The 16,219-nt window shown below is 39.7% G+C and overlaps 1 protein-coding gene across 1 annotated transcript in view; it reads right to left on the reverse strand.

The window, feature by feature from the left end:
• The window catches only part of SYNPR (synaptoporin), a 291,170-nt gene extending 274,997 nt beyond the window's left edge, over positions 1-16,173 (reverse strand). Inside the window, exons 1-2 of the mRNA XM_077858229.1 lie at positions 15,990-16,173; positions 15,783-15,848 (exon numbers count right to left, since the gene is read on the reverse strand). Coding sequence (XP_077714355.1) covers positions 15,783-15,848; positions 15,990-16,007 — 84 coding nt within the window. The 5' untranslated portion in view covers positions 16,008-16,173. The remainder of the gene's footprint in view (positions 1-15,782; positions 15,849-15,989) is intronic.
• Between the last annotated feature and the right edge of the window lie 46 nt (positions 16,174-16,219).

Below are 16,219 nucleotides of genomic sequence, written 5' to 3' on the forward strand. Positions count from 1 at the left end.
GGGAGAAAGAGAGGAGGAGAGAGTGAGCGAAGACACTGAGGGTTGGATTTCTAGCTTTTACTGACAGTTGTTCACTAGAGGGTGGAATATTCATTACTTGGGGTGGGAATACAAGGTTTCCAGCCTTTTCCTCCTAATTTGTCAGGGGTTTCCTGTCATGGCATCTGCCAACTTGAGCCTGACTGGTTTGATCTGGCTTGTTGTAGAGTGCTGCCAAGACAGGCCTCTGTCTTTCCCAATAGATGGCCATGACTTCCTTGCTGCTGCCCTCCTGATATCCTAAGTAGGATTATGTTAAATCATAACTTGCTGCCTGCTCTAACAATATGAGCCACTGCCTCCATTCCATTAGATTTTGGCTGAAGAATAATCCCTATATTTTCATGCTTTTTATACCTAGTAATTTTTTTTAAAAATCTTATCTGAGGAAAGGCAAAAGGGACATATGGACTCACTAAATTCCATCATTTCCAAAACCAAGTTAGGGTTAATTTCTGAACACCAAGTTCTCATTTATCCATCAGAAAAATAGCTCTCGAAAACCTCCTGTGCAAGAAAAGAACAAGGCCAGGTTCTTGGAGGTGCAAAGACAAAGCCTCCAAAGTGTGAGGACATGGTGGTGCACTGGAAACAAGCTGTAGACTATGGGTCATATCAGAATTCAGCCATGCTTTGTGTATTTTGCAAAATATGGCTCTTATAATGTTTAAAAAATGGAAGATACTTCCTCCATTAAAATTTCCCCAAATTAGCACCAAAATCCTTTTTCTGTTTTCTCAAGAAAAGTGGAAATATCTAGACACATTAGGTCTGTGGTCCCACTCAGCAAGAATTGGCTGGTGAAGAGGCAGCTCTTCCTATCACTGGTGTTGCCTCTATGGCTGCCTGCTTCCTGCTTCCTCACACATTACCTGCCTGGTCCCCAGGAGACCTGGTTTGCATTCTGGCCCCAATATTTACCAGTCAAATAGCCATGGGCATTTCCTCTGTTTTTCAAGGACAGACAAATCAATATGGGGGAAGAAACTGAGTGTCTCCCAAAACAAATCAATAAAACAAAAGATAGACAATCTCAAGGATCTTTGCAGTCTTAAAAGCAGATGGGGATCCTTCAAAGGTTGGCAGAGAAATTATTGACAAACTGAAAAGGCAGGAAGTATCCAGTCCTACAGCTCTTTCTAAGTCTATTTCCATCAATTGCCTAGGCAACTGTGGTTCTAATTTATACGAATAAAATAAAGACAAGATCAAACAAAATAAGAGCAATTCAAAGCAAATCAAAAACCATCCTTCAATTTATTGTTTTATTAGGTAGACTACAAAAAAAAAAAAAAACACTTAACAAAAGTTCTTGGCTTTGAACTGCAAAGAGAACTTAGAATTTTGCTCTGCATGCCCATCACAGAATTTACCACCTAATAGAGACTAATAAGTTGGTTTGGTCAAACTACATTGGTGGATTTTTTTTCCCTGACGGATAGAAGTTGTCTGGTTAAGTGATGGGGCTGGGCCTTCAGGTGCAATCTTGGTTCACTTATAGCTATGGAGGGCAGACCTACAGACTAGGATGGTTCTTCCCATAGGGATCTGGTCCCTGGGAGAGAATCAGAACTTTTCCTCCTTTTTTATTGCTAGGTTAAGCACACAGGGTCTTCTTAAGCACAGAAGACCTGGGTTCAAATCTAGCTCTATTATTATTGACTGTACACACTTAAACATTATCTGTTTTTCTAAGACTCAAAATCTTTGCTTAAACATGGGAAAATAGTGATGTATACATTCTAACGGACTGTTAGAATTAAATGGCATAACATGTAGAAAGCACTTAGTGCAGTGCCTAGAGCTCAGTAAGTATACAATGAATGCTAACAGCTGTTATTTTAATTCACAGGGAGGCCAAGGTAGCCCAAAATAGCCATATGTAAGTCACAGGCAGAGTGCATCCATAATGTGGATAATGCTGTTGATAGCAAGTGTGGTCAGGAATGTGATCCAAGAAAGAGGAAATAAATGTCCTTGGCATCAGGCAGCTGCTGAATTTATTTTACTTTATTGATATGGCACTCTACAAACAAGAGCCAGATATGCCCCAGGATTCCTCAGATGGAGCAGTAACACTCTATTCACTCTGCCATTCCCTCAAAAGAATTATTAACATTCTAAGTGTCTCAAACCTGAAGAAGGTATGGCATATATTAATATACATGAGTCACTACATACATATACATGAGCTTCACATTTCAGAAAGGTACTGAATATGGGCCAACACTTATGAGTATAATCTAAAGAAAATAATAATGTTACTTATAATAAATAAATTTAATATTAATAGGATAAATAAAATACAAATGGGATAGTAAATTTGTATTATAAAACTAAGTTATAAAGGATTTATAATAATAGTAATTATCTTTGGCAATCATTCTAAAAATTATATAAATCTATTCTTATATAATGATTTGGAGAAAGGATGGCTTATTATTTGCCTCTCTACCCAAGTCAGAGTATAGCAATCGAAATAATTTCCAAATGGTGGAGTAGTACAATGACCCAGAAAGTTTAAGGCAACAGCTTATATAAAGATCCATGTGAAAAGCACCATGGGTTTGGCACCCTCAGTTATCACTTTACAAATCCATTCTGTTCATTAAAATATTCCCAAAAGAAAGTAAGAATATAAACAACCTTATTAAAAATGTGCAATTTCAATGCATAAAGTACATAATCAAGATTTCACTTTCATCTATAAAACTGGAAAAAATTTAAATGATAATGCCCACATTGGTGCCACCTCATCGGAGGACAATTGTTTCAAATACCTTAAAAACATATAACCTTTTGAACAAGAAATTCTACATCTAGAAATTAAGTAAGTAATAAAAGAAGTATACTAACCAGTTATCTTGAAGCAGAGGTTAGTTTTTGGAGGTGAAACGTATTATAAATACACATTGGAAAAGTACATAAATTAGAAATCAGTAAATAACTTCTAGGACAGGCATACAGTATATAATATATAGCTATAAAAATTATGGGGAAAGACATTCTATCTAGTGGCATGGAAATACATTCATGATATATTAAGGAGAACAAAACAGGTGACAAAACAGTGCCTATTCTAAGAACCTATTTGTTATGGGTTGAATTGTGTCCATTCCCCACATCCCTAACCCAAGATTCATATGTTGGAAGTCTGAAGTCCTGTCTCCTAGCACCTCAGAATATGACCTTATTTGGGAATACGGTGATTGCAGATGTCATTAGTTAAGATAAAGTTATACTGCAGTTGGATGGGCTGTAATGACATTTGACTGGTATCATATAAAAAGGAAGAAATTTGGGCACAGACAATAGGAGAATGCTATGTGAAGACAAAGGCTGAAATTGAGGCAATGTATCATCTACAAGCTATGAAACATCAAAGATTGTTAGCAAACCACCAGAAACTAGGTGAGAGGTATGGAACAGATTGCCATTTAAGGCTCTCAGAAAGACCTACTCTATCCACACCTTTGTCTTGGACCTCTGGCCTCCGGAAATATAAGATAATAAATTTGGCAGGTGTGGTTGTTAAGTAAATGACCAAAGGAGGATTTCAAGCCATGTCTATCTGATCCTTGTCTCTTCTGTGCCTGCCACGATCAAATATACTGGGTATGTGTATTATGGGGCGGATTTCTTTGACATGTTATTTGGAGCCATTTATTCACAAGCAATATATTTATTAATTTTAAATCATAAAAATTACCCAATGTTCTTCTACTGAGAGATAACTGACTTTGATATTTTGAAAAATTTTTATGTTCATGTAACTTTTTTCCTGCGAAAATGATATGTTAGCTTGTCACTTACTTATCATTTTTGTAATGTTGGGCAAGTGACCCTTATAAGGTCACTATAAAGTATTAATGAAATTATGTATATAAGATAGTAGCACTGACATATACAGCTTGACACATACCAAGGGATCATTTCTTTACAGCCATTACAGTGAACTCCCACTATTTATGGGAGCTTTGTCCTTTTTTAAAACAAAGAAGTATGATATTCCTTTTGGAAACAGCTTCACAAATTCATGGTCACCTTGCCAAAGCCTGCTGGTAGCCTGGGTTTCCAATGTATCTGAACACTGATCTAGGACTTGACAGTCCAGTCTAATCATTCTTTCCCTGCCAATCACACCTGCCAAATTTTACTATCCCACTCAAACTCATTTGGGTTATGTGGACCTAATCTTTACGGCCTTCAGTATAAAGAATGCATGCATCCATGTATGAGAGAGAGAGAGAGATGTGAAAGAGAAGGAGGGAGAGAGGCAAAATATCTAGGAAAGTCTAGAAAAAAATTCACCCTTGCGAATTTTCCAATTTATTATTTCTATACATCAGCAATAAAACATATTCTGGGGGAAGGAAGGAAAGAAAATAAGAATGCATTGAATGTTTGCTATGTGTCATCACTCTTTGCAAATGTTATCTCATTTAATGAACACAGTAGTTCTGCCTGCTAGTTATGATTTTCACTGATATAAATATGAAAGGACCAGAGAGGATAAGTAACATGTCCAAGGTCACATAGCTTGTCAGTCATGAACGGACAGTCAAATCCAAGTATTCTTTCCGTTACCAAATGAGGGAAATGTAGCAAATAAAGCCAGACATTAAAAGACACACACATACAAGCCAACAATTTAAAATAATTTTAAAAGGAGAGAAAGTATAATATTTACACGTCAAATTCACCTGCTGTGGCTGGTAAACTTAGTGGTTTCCCCTAGAATAGTTAAATACCACTAACAATTTTACATATACTCTTTTTTTAACCAATGAAGTACATGTCTTTTAAGATAAATTTCAAATTCATATATAATAATTGTGCTTTTGCTTTCAACTGTTTCTTAAATAGAATTTGCAAGGTGGTTCTGGCAACAAAAGTTCTTATATAAATTCTAGTAGAGAATTATGAAACATGCAAATAAGCCTTCCCCCCTTTCCTCAAACAGCTGCAGCTAGAGATGAACATTAAAGGTAACACATCAGACATGGCCCTTACAGGAAAGATGCCTCGGCTACCTGAGCTTTTGTTTTCTGGAGTCAGCAATGGTCAACATTTATTGAGTCTTCTGATAGGAACTTTCATGCATATTGGCTCGTTTTATTCCAAAGTATTGTGTTATGGATATTATCGCTATTCTATAGCTCAAGGAGATGAAGGGATTCATCCAAAGCTTTTCAGGTATTAATTCATTTTTATCATGTAAACATATTTTTGATGTAGGTAAAATCCCTAGAAATTAGAAGTTCAGTAAAATTGATTTGCCCGTGAACATACCCAAATTCTGTTATTGAACCCAAGCTTGTGGCTCTAAAGCCAACACACTCTGTATCATCATCATAATCCCTCCTCATTCACCTATCCCATTTTCCAGTTTAAATATCTCCTGGGAACTTCATTCTTCACTCAGATCATGGGTTTGTGCCTAGTAATTTCCTGGTATCACTCTTTCTTCCAATCTAACCTTTCTGCTTTCTCAATTCTTCTGGATCCCAGCTTCAGGAAGGAGCCCAGGGGGAATGCCAACTATCTATCAGGTGTAGGCAAAACCATCAGGTAAATTAAGGGCATGAGAGCACAGCCAGGCAGTCTCATGGTAGACCAGATGGAAATGTGAGCACTTCTTGTTAAAGCCATAGGGGGTATGTCTTTTTGTTTGGCACATAAATCTTTCAAAACAACAAATCCAAAGAATGGCAGCTCACATACACAGAGACACACAAAAGGCAGACAAAATTCATTTGTTCCTTCTGTATTCATGATGGAATTTGTTTGACTTGAGGAATTTATCAGGCATCTAAAAAATAATTTAGGTGTTTGCATCTTGCTAAATATCCAGATCCATTCTCAATTCTACAGAACCTTCACAAGCATGTTTTCACAACACATTCCTGACCTTGAATTTCTTTATACAATAGATCAGTGAATATAGATTTTGTTAGAAAAGATACACAAGATCAACATAATTTATCAGGGAATAGGAGTATTTTTGAGGAGTCAAAGAGTTCCTGAATGAATTTGGATATTCCTAGTCATTATGGGGGCATTGAAATTTTGTTTGCGTTCTGGCAGCATGAGAGTGAAAAGGGAACAGAATTGGGATTGAGAAGACATGACTTTAAAAGGAGTGATATATATTGTTCCTACCATATTCACTGGAGAAATCATTTAATTTCAAGAGCTGGGAGAAATGAGTTGTCACCATTAACGCAAGGTAACATGGATAAATGATTAAGATGAAAGAGTCTGGCATCCAATTGGCTGGGTTCAAATCCTAGCTCTATCACTTACTAGCGGAATAACTTCAGGCAAGTCGCTTGATCTCTTGAGTCCTCAGTTTCTTCATCTGTCAAAAGGAGTTATTGCTTGGTCCTTCAAAGGTGATGATGAGATTAAATGAAATAATCCATGTACAGCACTTAGTAAAGTGCTTGTCTCTATGTATTAGTATTCATATTACTCGTATATGTTTTATGATCATCTCACAATGTTCTCCCAATGGAGAGATAATAACAGAATGAAAAATGATACGCAATAATAAATTGAGCAAACTTTATACTGTGCTAGAACGTTAAATACATTTGTCGATAACATATCATCATGTTTAACAATCTCTTCCTTAGATACAAGCAGGGAGCCTGAGTATGGACCAGACATTCTGCTGGGAGTTTTGCAAACATTATCTTACTTAACCTTACTGGCAACCAAAAGACATGACTCTTGTGTCCTTTCTTTGATGTCTGAGGACCGCAAGGAGCAGTATGATTGTGTAGTCAGCTCCACTTCAATGGCTGGAAAGAAGAGCAGTTTTCTTGAATAAGGCTCATTCCAAAGCCCATGCTCCCTAAAGCCCCATGCTGCCTTTCTTCATGGTGATTCTGCTTGTCAAACCAACTCCTCTCCTCTCCTCCCTCAAACAGCACCTATCACACCAGGCAAACCAATGACTCTTTCATTAGCATATATTCAGGACAAAAAGTTTAATTGGGGTAAGAATGTTAAACTAAAAAGAAATACACATTAGTGTGTTCCTGTTTTCTATGACATGAATAAACACAGGAAATAATTATTGTAGTAAATAGTCTTCTAACATGAAGGGCCAGAGCTCAATTAACCTACCAATATATGAATACAGATGAAGGGCATGTGGTTTGAAGGAATACATTTTCCTTTGAAAATGGATTATTTAATCACAGGCAAAACCTCATCATTCCTTTCAGGAAGAGGTGATGAACTAGATGGCACAAGCTCATGGGCCCTGTGTGTTGAAGGGCCAAAGGTACACCCCTAAAATAACATCATCAATGTGAATCCACCAAATGATCTCATCACAGAGAATTCCAGGGAGGTTGGTCCTAGATCTCAAAGGTGCAATACCTTCTCCTTGAGAAAACTGCTAGTGCTACCTTAATCAAAGATGTACTTATGAAAAAAAAATCATTTATTCTTCCACCAGACATGTAAACCTCTCGCTGTGCCTAATGTGCTCATGATTGCAAGAAATATCCCTCCCACTCCTCCCCTGAAAGAACAATCTCAGAAGACATGTTTTGAAGCTCCTGATCCTTTTATTCAGGATACGACAGAGCTAGTGGTGGGCATTTGATCCATGGGCAGCCAATGCATAACCTGATGTGGCCTGGGGCTGATAGTTGTGTCCACATTGAAAAAATTATTAGCTGAGCCAGTCACATTCTTTCTCTTAGGATATTATATTAGAATCATGAAAAGATTAGAATCAGGAAAAGAAGAGAAAGGGAACACACAAGGGGAGCGAACAGGACAGTGGTCAGAACACAATAATGGGACTCACTGCTCACTGCTTTGAACCCAAGACATGAGACCTGTGCATTTTTCAGTTCTCACACTTTAATTGCTGTAAGAACTCACCTCCTTTATTGTACAGTGAGTATGCCTACAACTGCCCTCTTTCCTTTTATAGTTGGGTCAACTTATGTGAGTCACTCTCCTCCACAACGAAGAGTAATAGCGAAACAATTATTTCTATAGTTCTCACGATTTGTCTTCACAATGAAGATCATGAAGGGGAAATTACACTACGTCCAATGTGTTCTCAAACATTCGTGTATTCAGTCTTTATTCTCTCCCCTCCTTCTCTTCTTCCTCCTTCTTCCTTCAACTATTACTCACTGAGGACCTATTACCTGATGTTTTGATGGGATTTGTAAGTGTCCCTGGAGTTGTTCTTACTATGTGTCGAGCACTGTGTTAGATACTTAGAATGTACTGATGAATAAGACAAATGATATTTTTGTCTTCATGGAGCATTTAGTATGGCTGTAAAACTAAAATGCAAACAAGTCATTAAAGAATGTGCTCAGGGAGCCATTAGGAAGCTGACTTCTGGCAACACCTGCCTACTCAGAGGTGTCCTTCCAAAATAAGTGACATCTAAGATGACACCTGAAGGGACAAGAGGAATATGCCAGCTAACTGGGGCTGGGTGAGAAGTGAAAGGCAGTATTATATCCAGAGGAAGAAGCATGTGCAAAAGTCCATCAAATCAGCAAGAAACCATCACCAGTCCTCCAAAACATCTAAGAAATGTGAAATGTGTACAGAGCAAGAAACTGGATTTCAGCATGAGAGCTAAAAAGGGTGAGGATGGACCTTCCCCATATTTGATGAGGCATCAGCTTCAACTGGCAGCACCATTTTCTTCTTATGAGTTCCAAAAAGATCAGAGAGACTGAGGCAGAGGCTTAGAGGGTATTGGTGGCTGGGAAGGACTCAGCCACTCTGGAAGCAAAGATAAGGCACTCCCACTTCATGTCTCAAGCTTCACATGAGGGCAATTATCATAAGGTGTCCAGAGTCACTTAGATTAGAAAAAAACATTTCTTTATCATGACTTCATCATGATCACAATTATCTTTACTTTTGGAAGACATTTAAGTTTACAAAGTGTTTTACAAGCTTGATCTCACTTAAAGTTTACAATACTGCAAGGGACACTGTCCCCAATATTTAGGTGAGAAAACTGAGGTTTTCAAAGAAAGGTTAAGCTAACTGAATGAATAAGAATAATTACAAATAATTACAAATATGGCTATATATTAAGTCAAATATATGCCTGTAGAAGTTGAAGACTCAAAGGAAAGTCATGGTTCTCTACACACTTTTTAGAGATTTTTCTTTCTATTAACACATGACCCTTTTTTTCTTGTGTGTATCATGAAGAGGTACAGTTCTGTGTGTCTGGACAGAACTAAGAATAATGCCTCTACTTGAACATGAGGGCTGGATTGCTACCCTGTTCCTATCTGGGAGACCCCCAAGTGCCAGGTGTAGCTGAGTATTAGGGTGTGGTAAGTAAGTTCCTGAGGTTGATCCTGTAAGGACTTTCATCTACAACCTGGATAATTCAGTTGGATACATGCAGCTATTCCAAAATAAGCAATTTCTATAGATTATGATTTGAGAAAAATTAGGAAAAGTCTCTCCCTGCACCACAACAAAAAAACTCCTGAGAACCAAGTGCCTGCAATTCTTTCATGAGACCTCTACCTTTAGGTTCAACAGTGGCCTCTCTGCAATGTTCTTTGAAATGCAGATACTCCAAGGGCAAGTCCCCAGAGTCATTTATGCTATGGAAGAAACTAGCAAAACAAAACAAAACAAAACAACCGTGGATGGTATATAGATAAAGGGGCTCCAAGAAATACATGCAAGGTGAATATAGATTTTCTACTTCAGAATTTTGCCAAAACCCTAACTTCGAAGAGATTGCCAAAATGTTCTAAATTACCTTCTGATGGACTTTTACTTTCTTCTTCTTCATCATTCCCAGAATCACCCAAATAATTATCATCATCATCATCATCATCATCACCAGTACCTTCATAATTTGTTGAGCACTTTTTATAGCCCAGGCACTATGTAAAGAGGTTTACTTTCATTAAGTTACTTAATCATTATGGTAATCCTCTGAAAGAGAAGCCATTATCAATTCAATCTATAGATGCGAAAAATGAAGCCTCGTGAAGTTAAATAACTTGTCCAGGATTACCATGCTAGTGAAGACTAAAATCAGGATTCAAAAACCATAAGTATATGTTTCACTTTGTTTCTGTATTTGTGGGGCCAAACACCAACTGTCTTAATAAATTTGGAAATGCATTAAGTGATGAATCCATTAGCATACTGGGGAGTTAGCTGCTCTTTTATGAAAAATGTATTTATTGATTCATATTCCAATTGCATATGATTTTGTCACTAATTGAGAGGCTAGAAAGTTATAATTAAATCCACATTAATGTAGCTTTTGAAATTACAAAAAAAAAAAAGAAATTACATCAGACCCCAATGACAGATTGCTGTTCATAATTTAAATAACTTGTATGTTAGAATTCTCTGTCTTGTTTATACTTAGAAAAAAAAAGAGTTGTCTGACTCATGCAAACAGATTTTTTTAAGAAAATAGAAAAAAAAGAGCATAAAATGAGATTAAATTATTGGCTTTATAATCATAGTCTTTTTTACATATTTTAAATGAACAAATACTAATTTTTAATTAGAACCTACTCTACTTGGTTAATTAATAAGTAATAGAAAATAAAACAATATAAAAGATAACTGATATGTGTTGTGTTCATCTCTAAAGGCAAATAAATATTCCTTGGCATTTTCAGAAAAGGCTTCAAAAATATATCTTAGTGGGTGAGATAAATACTGCAAAATAGGATAGTATCTGCCTTTTAACGTTTCTTTGAGGCTTAAGGATAAGGTATAGCAGGTGCCTGCCACACTGAAGGAAGCAAAAATGTGTATCATTTAAGAGAAGACAGTTTGGAGTGAGAGTGCTCAAATCTTGGCTTTGCCATTTCCTACAATTTTGTTCTTGATGAGTTAGTTAACATCTCTGAGCTTCACAGTGAAATGGAAATGTTACTCATATAGATTTGACATGATGATGTATTGAAAGCACTGAAATATAGTCCCTCATATGAAACTTGCATGAGAAAGATAGTTCTTCTTACTTTTCTCATTAAGGATTTAAAATGGTGATATATTATATTATATGAATTATGTTATTGCTTTATTTTGTTATTATCAATAACATTATAAATGTTATTAATATCAAGTAAGCAGAATGATGTTTGTTTGGAAAACTTAGTTTAGAACTTAGATTCAAGGATGAAGATTATACAAAGCAGGTACCTTCATTTAAATAAAGTAGTAGCCCTACAACTCATGTGTCAGACACACTGCATCTTTGGGTTAGCTGATCTCCTTTGGGAAGGCAGAAAGGAAAAACAGAATGGAAATGCAAGGTTTAGGTTGCTGCAGAAATGGTATGGTAAAATTTGAGATGGATGTCAAAGAATAGGAATTAGAAGAATCAGGCAATTTGACTTAGCAGTTATTTCCAGAGGGACAGAATCTGGACCTGCAGCATCATGTTATTAGAGGACAATGCCAAATATCATTTACTGAGTTGAAGTCCTTTTGATGATCTTACATCTGCACCAATTCTGGTCCTGGATGATATAAATGTGTTGCCATTCCCACATTCCATTACACATAAATCCAAAATGTATATTCAGTCTTGTAAATGGTAGAAGAAAAAATGTGCTGACAGTATTTTTTAAAAGGAAAAAAAGAAGAAGAGGAAGACTGAAGTCCTCCTACTGGCAAAGAATTGAAATAGCAAAATTAGTGATTGGTGGAAGGTAGGACTCTACCAACTTAGTGTTTCAGAGTAAGTTGAAGAAATAGGGTAAATTTAATTTTTTTTTTTACCATTTCCAAATAATGTTTTAAGAGATTTGCTGGATAGAATACTATCAACAGGGAATAAATGAAACAAACCATTGAAATCGGTGCTATGTCCTAAATTTGGGGTTTGACTCAACAGATAGTGAGAATTCCCTGACCTCATTTAAGTAGAGGCTAAGAACTGGGAGTTTTGCCTCAAAGTCTTTAAGTTGGCTACAACTTTTCCCTGAAGGCTTGACTTTTATACGTTAAACTTCCAATCTACTATATCCATGAGCCTTTCCTAAGCAAAGTGCACATAAATACAATGCATTTCCTCTCTAAGGTTATATAAATCCAAAAGCAGAGGATGTCTTTAGAAGTAATACCACTTCATATGGTCAATCCATAGGAAATCATTCAAAATATGAGTTATTTTTTAAAATTACTCATGTGTCCAACTGTGGACAAATGATATGTCTATGATTCTTCCCGCATACCATAGCTTTTTTTTACCCTCTCCTCTCCTCACTGCATCTCAAATTACACTTTTTGGAAAAAATCAATTTTAACAGTTCAGTAGTATATATTTATGTTTTTCTCTATGCGCAGACAAATCACTCTCTCTTTCTGACACACACACACACACACACACAACCATATTTCCCTTTTTTTGTTTCTTAAAAGATTTTTAAAAAATTATTGATGAGAGAGAGAGAGAGCATATACACATGTGCAAATGTGAGCAGGGGAAGGGGCAGAGGGAGAGGAAGAGAGACGGAAAATCGGACTCCCTGCTGAGCACAGAGCCCTAAGTGAGGCTCCATCTCACAACCCTGAGATCATGACCTGAATCAAAATCAAGAGTCATATGGTTAGCTGGCTGAGCCACCCAGGCACCCCTTTTTCTATTTTTACAAACATGGTTTTACGATCTACATGTCAGTTTGAAATGTGATTGAATAAATTGTTGATTAAAAGAATAAAAGCCACCTTTTTCCATTTAACAATTTACCAAGTATTAGGAATGAAACCCATATTTTTGCACTTGACAGTTTTATCAAAGACAATTACATATACTGACCTCTAGGTCAATACATATTAATTTAACTCATTATTTTTAATGGCAGCATAATATTCCACAACATGTATGAACCATACAGTAACCATTTTCCTATTAATGGACTTACTGTTTCCAGTTCTTTCCTCTACAAATGATGTTGCAGTCAATATCCTTGAACATATATCTTTACATACACTTTTATTTCTACAGCATAAATACAAAAAAACAAAAGGATTATAGTTCAAAGACTTTAAAGAGTACCAATTTAAAGCTGCTCTCATTAGAAAAGGAGAAAGGGGGGTGTTGTGCATGTTATGTCATGATCAATTTACAACTTTTGCTGATCACTTACTGTTAACCAAGCTCTATGGAAGGCACTAGTGGGGAACACAGAGACAAACAGAACAAATTTCCTGCTATCTAAAAGATCACTCTCTCATTGTCACCATTTTCTACAGAAAAGATGCCTCAGAGTGGTTCCTCACACCAATGCATACACGTAACACATTTTCCTTCTCTCTCTCCACTTTATTAAACATTCTCAGTAATGAACCTCTTGTCTCTCTCATTTCTCTACCTTAGCTCTTTTAAAAGGTAGATCAACTAACTTAAATGAATTTTTAAGGGTTTGGTTTTTTTGGGGGTGTGTGTGTGTGTCCCTTATCCCTTATTCAGGTTCTCTTCCATAAATGAGAAGCTAATCACCGATTTGCAAGCAAAAGCTCTTCCACCTTAGAACCTCAGAGACCTAGAAGAAGGAAAAGACTAGAAATATTTTAGGTGTAATAAATGTTCTCTCTCGCACACACACACATACACACACATCAAGAAAAAAACAACTGTAATGCAGTGTGATAAATTCTCATGAGTAAAATGTAATAGAAGCCCAAAGAATGGGCTGAATCATTCCATTTTGGGAAGAGAAAGGGGAAAGGAACAAATGTGAGAGAGAACTTCAGGAAGGTAACATTTAAACTGAAGTTAAAAGACAAACACTTTTTCTAGGCTTATGGCGTGAGTATGAAAAGAAATAGCAAGAGCGTGAAGGTTAAAAGGGCTCTTGAGTTTTGGAGGGAACCTGGATAGCTTATGGTGGTGGTCCTCCAATCTTAAAGTGGATAGGTTATCTAGGGTGCTTGCTTAAAATGCAGATTCCTGGGTATACACCTTCCCAATATTTTGAGTTAATGTCCAGAAGTCTGCATTTTAAACAAATTCGTCCAGGCTTAACTACTTTGAAGTATGTCAGTAGAGGCTGTGTGGTGAGCAGTGGCATGATGTTGTCAGAGGGCTGAAAAGAATACAAATTAATGTGTCAGGTAAGTGACAACCTAAGACAATAAAAGATATCAGAAAATGATGTCAACTCTTTGAATCTTGTTTTGAGAGACAATGGTTTGGCAGTGGAGCTATTACTTTCATCAGAAACCTCTGCTCGGGATCCCTGGGTGGCGCAGCGGTTTGGCGCCTGCCTTTGGCCCAGGGCGTGATCCTGGAGACCCGGGATCGAATCCCGCATCAGGCTCCCGGTGCATGGAGCCTGCTTCTCCCTCTGCCTGTGTCTCTGCCTCATTCTCTCTCTCTCTCTCTGTGACTATCACAAATAAATAAAAACTAAAAAAAAAAAAAAAAAAAAAAAAAACCCTCTGCTCTTCCACAGGGATTGTTTACTGAATGGCTAAATGAATGAATGTGGGCAGAATTCTGAGAAAGCCAACCGGAAGTTTCATGGACTGTGAGCACTGCTTGCTTTGTTTAACCCGGCTGTGAGGAAACCTGTTTTAGGATGACCATCCCAGAACAAGGTGCAAGGCTTCCAAATGTTGTCTTGACATGTGTCAAATTGATATATTCGTGCATTTTTACGCAGGCTCATAAACAAGGCAAAAGTGCTTACCCTGTGGATCATCATGCACCACAAGTCGTGTAGCCAAAGCCAGACATTAGCCCTTTAGAGCTGAGATCTGGGAGGCCAGAGCACGCTCTTATATAATTTCCCAGCTAGTCAGTGGTAGGGCCTGTGATTAATGCTACATGACGGGCTTTGAACTTCCCTGTGCAGATGGGTCCGGCTGCTCCTCAAAGCTCCTAGCAAGAGAGGAATGTGCGATCTGCAGATTTCACTCTGAATAACCATCATCTAAGCCGACAGCACTAGCACTGCTCAATGAACGACTGCTACTGTGCCTCACTCCTTATCAATAGGTTGCCATAGGACTGTCAGAGTGGTTTGCTGTTGTTGTTGTTGTTGTTGTTGAACGGGGACAAAACAGAGGAGTAACAAAATTTCGGAGAGCCCAGTGGCTGAAGAGAGCTAAGCAAAGAAGGCTGGGAGCTGGGGGGAGGCTCTTCTGGAGGAAATCCTGAGAGCCCTCGAGCAGTGGCCGGGGTAGAGGAATGACACCAGGGATGGAAGGCGTCCTGCCCTCTCCACCAACCGCATTCACAGCCTCGCGGCGCCTCGCCGGAGCTCCCGCAGGGCAACTGAGCGCAGCAGCGCTTCCAGCGTCCCGGGCCGGGCGGGCGAAGGAGCGGTCCCCACCAAGAGCAACTTTCAAGCTTGGCCAAGGCAAGGCCCAGCCTTCACAGAGTCCCTTCAATCCACGCCCCTTAGCCACCCTCCCCTCCACCTCCGACCCCCCGCAGAAGCGCAGGTGAGGCCGGGAGCGCAGCGGCGGCCCCTCCATCTGCTGCGCTCCCCACCTCCCCATCTCCCGGGGAGGCTCCAGGCAGCAGCCCCGGCGAGGGCGCCCGCGGGAGGGGAGATGACACCTCGGAGCGCTTGCAAAAGCCCGTCTGCACGGCCGCCGCCGAGCGCGGTGCCCCCGGCCGGTGCCCGCCAGCGCGGCGGGGGGGGGGGGTGCCCAGGACCGGACTGCGCGAGCGCCGCGCGCCCTCCCGACCTCTCCGCACCTGGCTCCGCGCCCCGCCCGCCGCGCGCACTCACCAGTTCCAGGGCTCGCAGGAAGGCAAGGGGCTCCTTGAGCGCCCGGAACGTGCCCGCGGAGGCCAGCTTTGGACGGACGAGAGCGAGAGAGAGAGGGAGAGAGGAGAGGAGAGGAGAGGAGTGAGGAGGGGGCCGCGGCCCTTCCCGCCTCCCGGGGCCGCAGGGCCCCCAGCCCCCGCCGCCCTGTCCAGACCAGGTCCGCCCTACCTGACTCACGGGGTCCATCGCTCGCGCGCGCGCTGACCGCTTCTCCCCTCCGGATGAAGTTCGGGGGGCGCCGCCGAGTCGTCCTCGAGGCCAGAAGCTCGGCGGCGGGCAGCGCCCGGGGGGCGAGGCCCGGGCAGCTCGGGGCCCGCGCGGGCTGGCTGATGCTCGGCTGGCGGTGCGCTCCGCGAAGGCTGCGCGCCCGGGCTGCGAGCGGAGGCGGCGGGGGGGCG

Source organism: Canis aureus, chromosome 19 (assembly GCF_053574225.1).
Source record: "Canis aureus isolate CA01 chromosome 19, VMU_Caureus_v.1.0, whole genome shotgun sequence".
Lineage (NCBI taxonomy): Eukaryota > Metazoa > Chordata > Mammalia > Carnivora > Canidae > Canis > Canis aureus.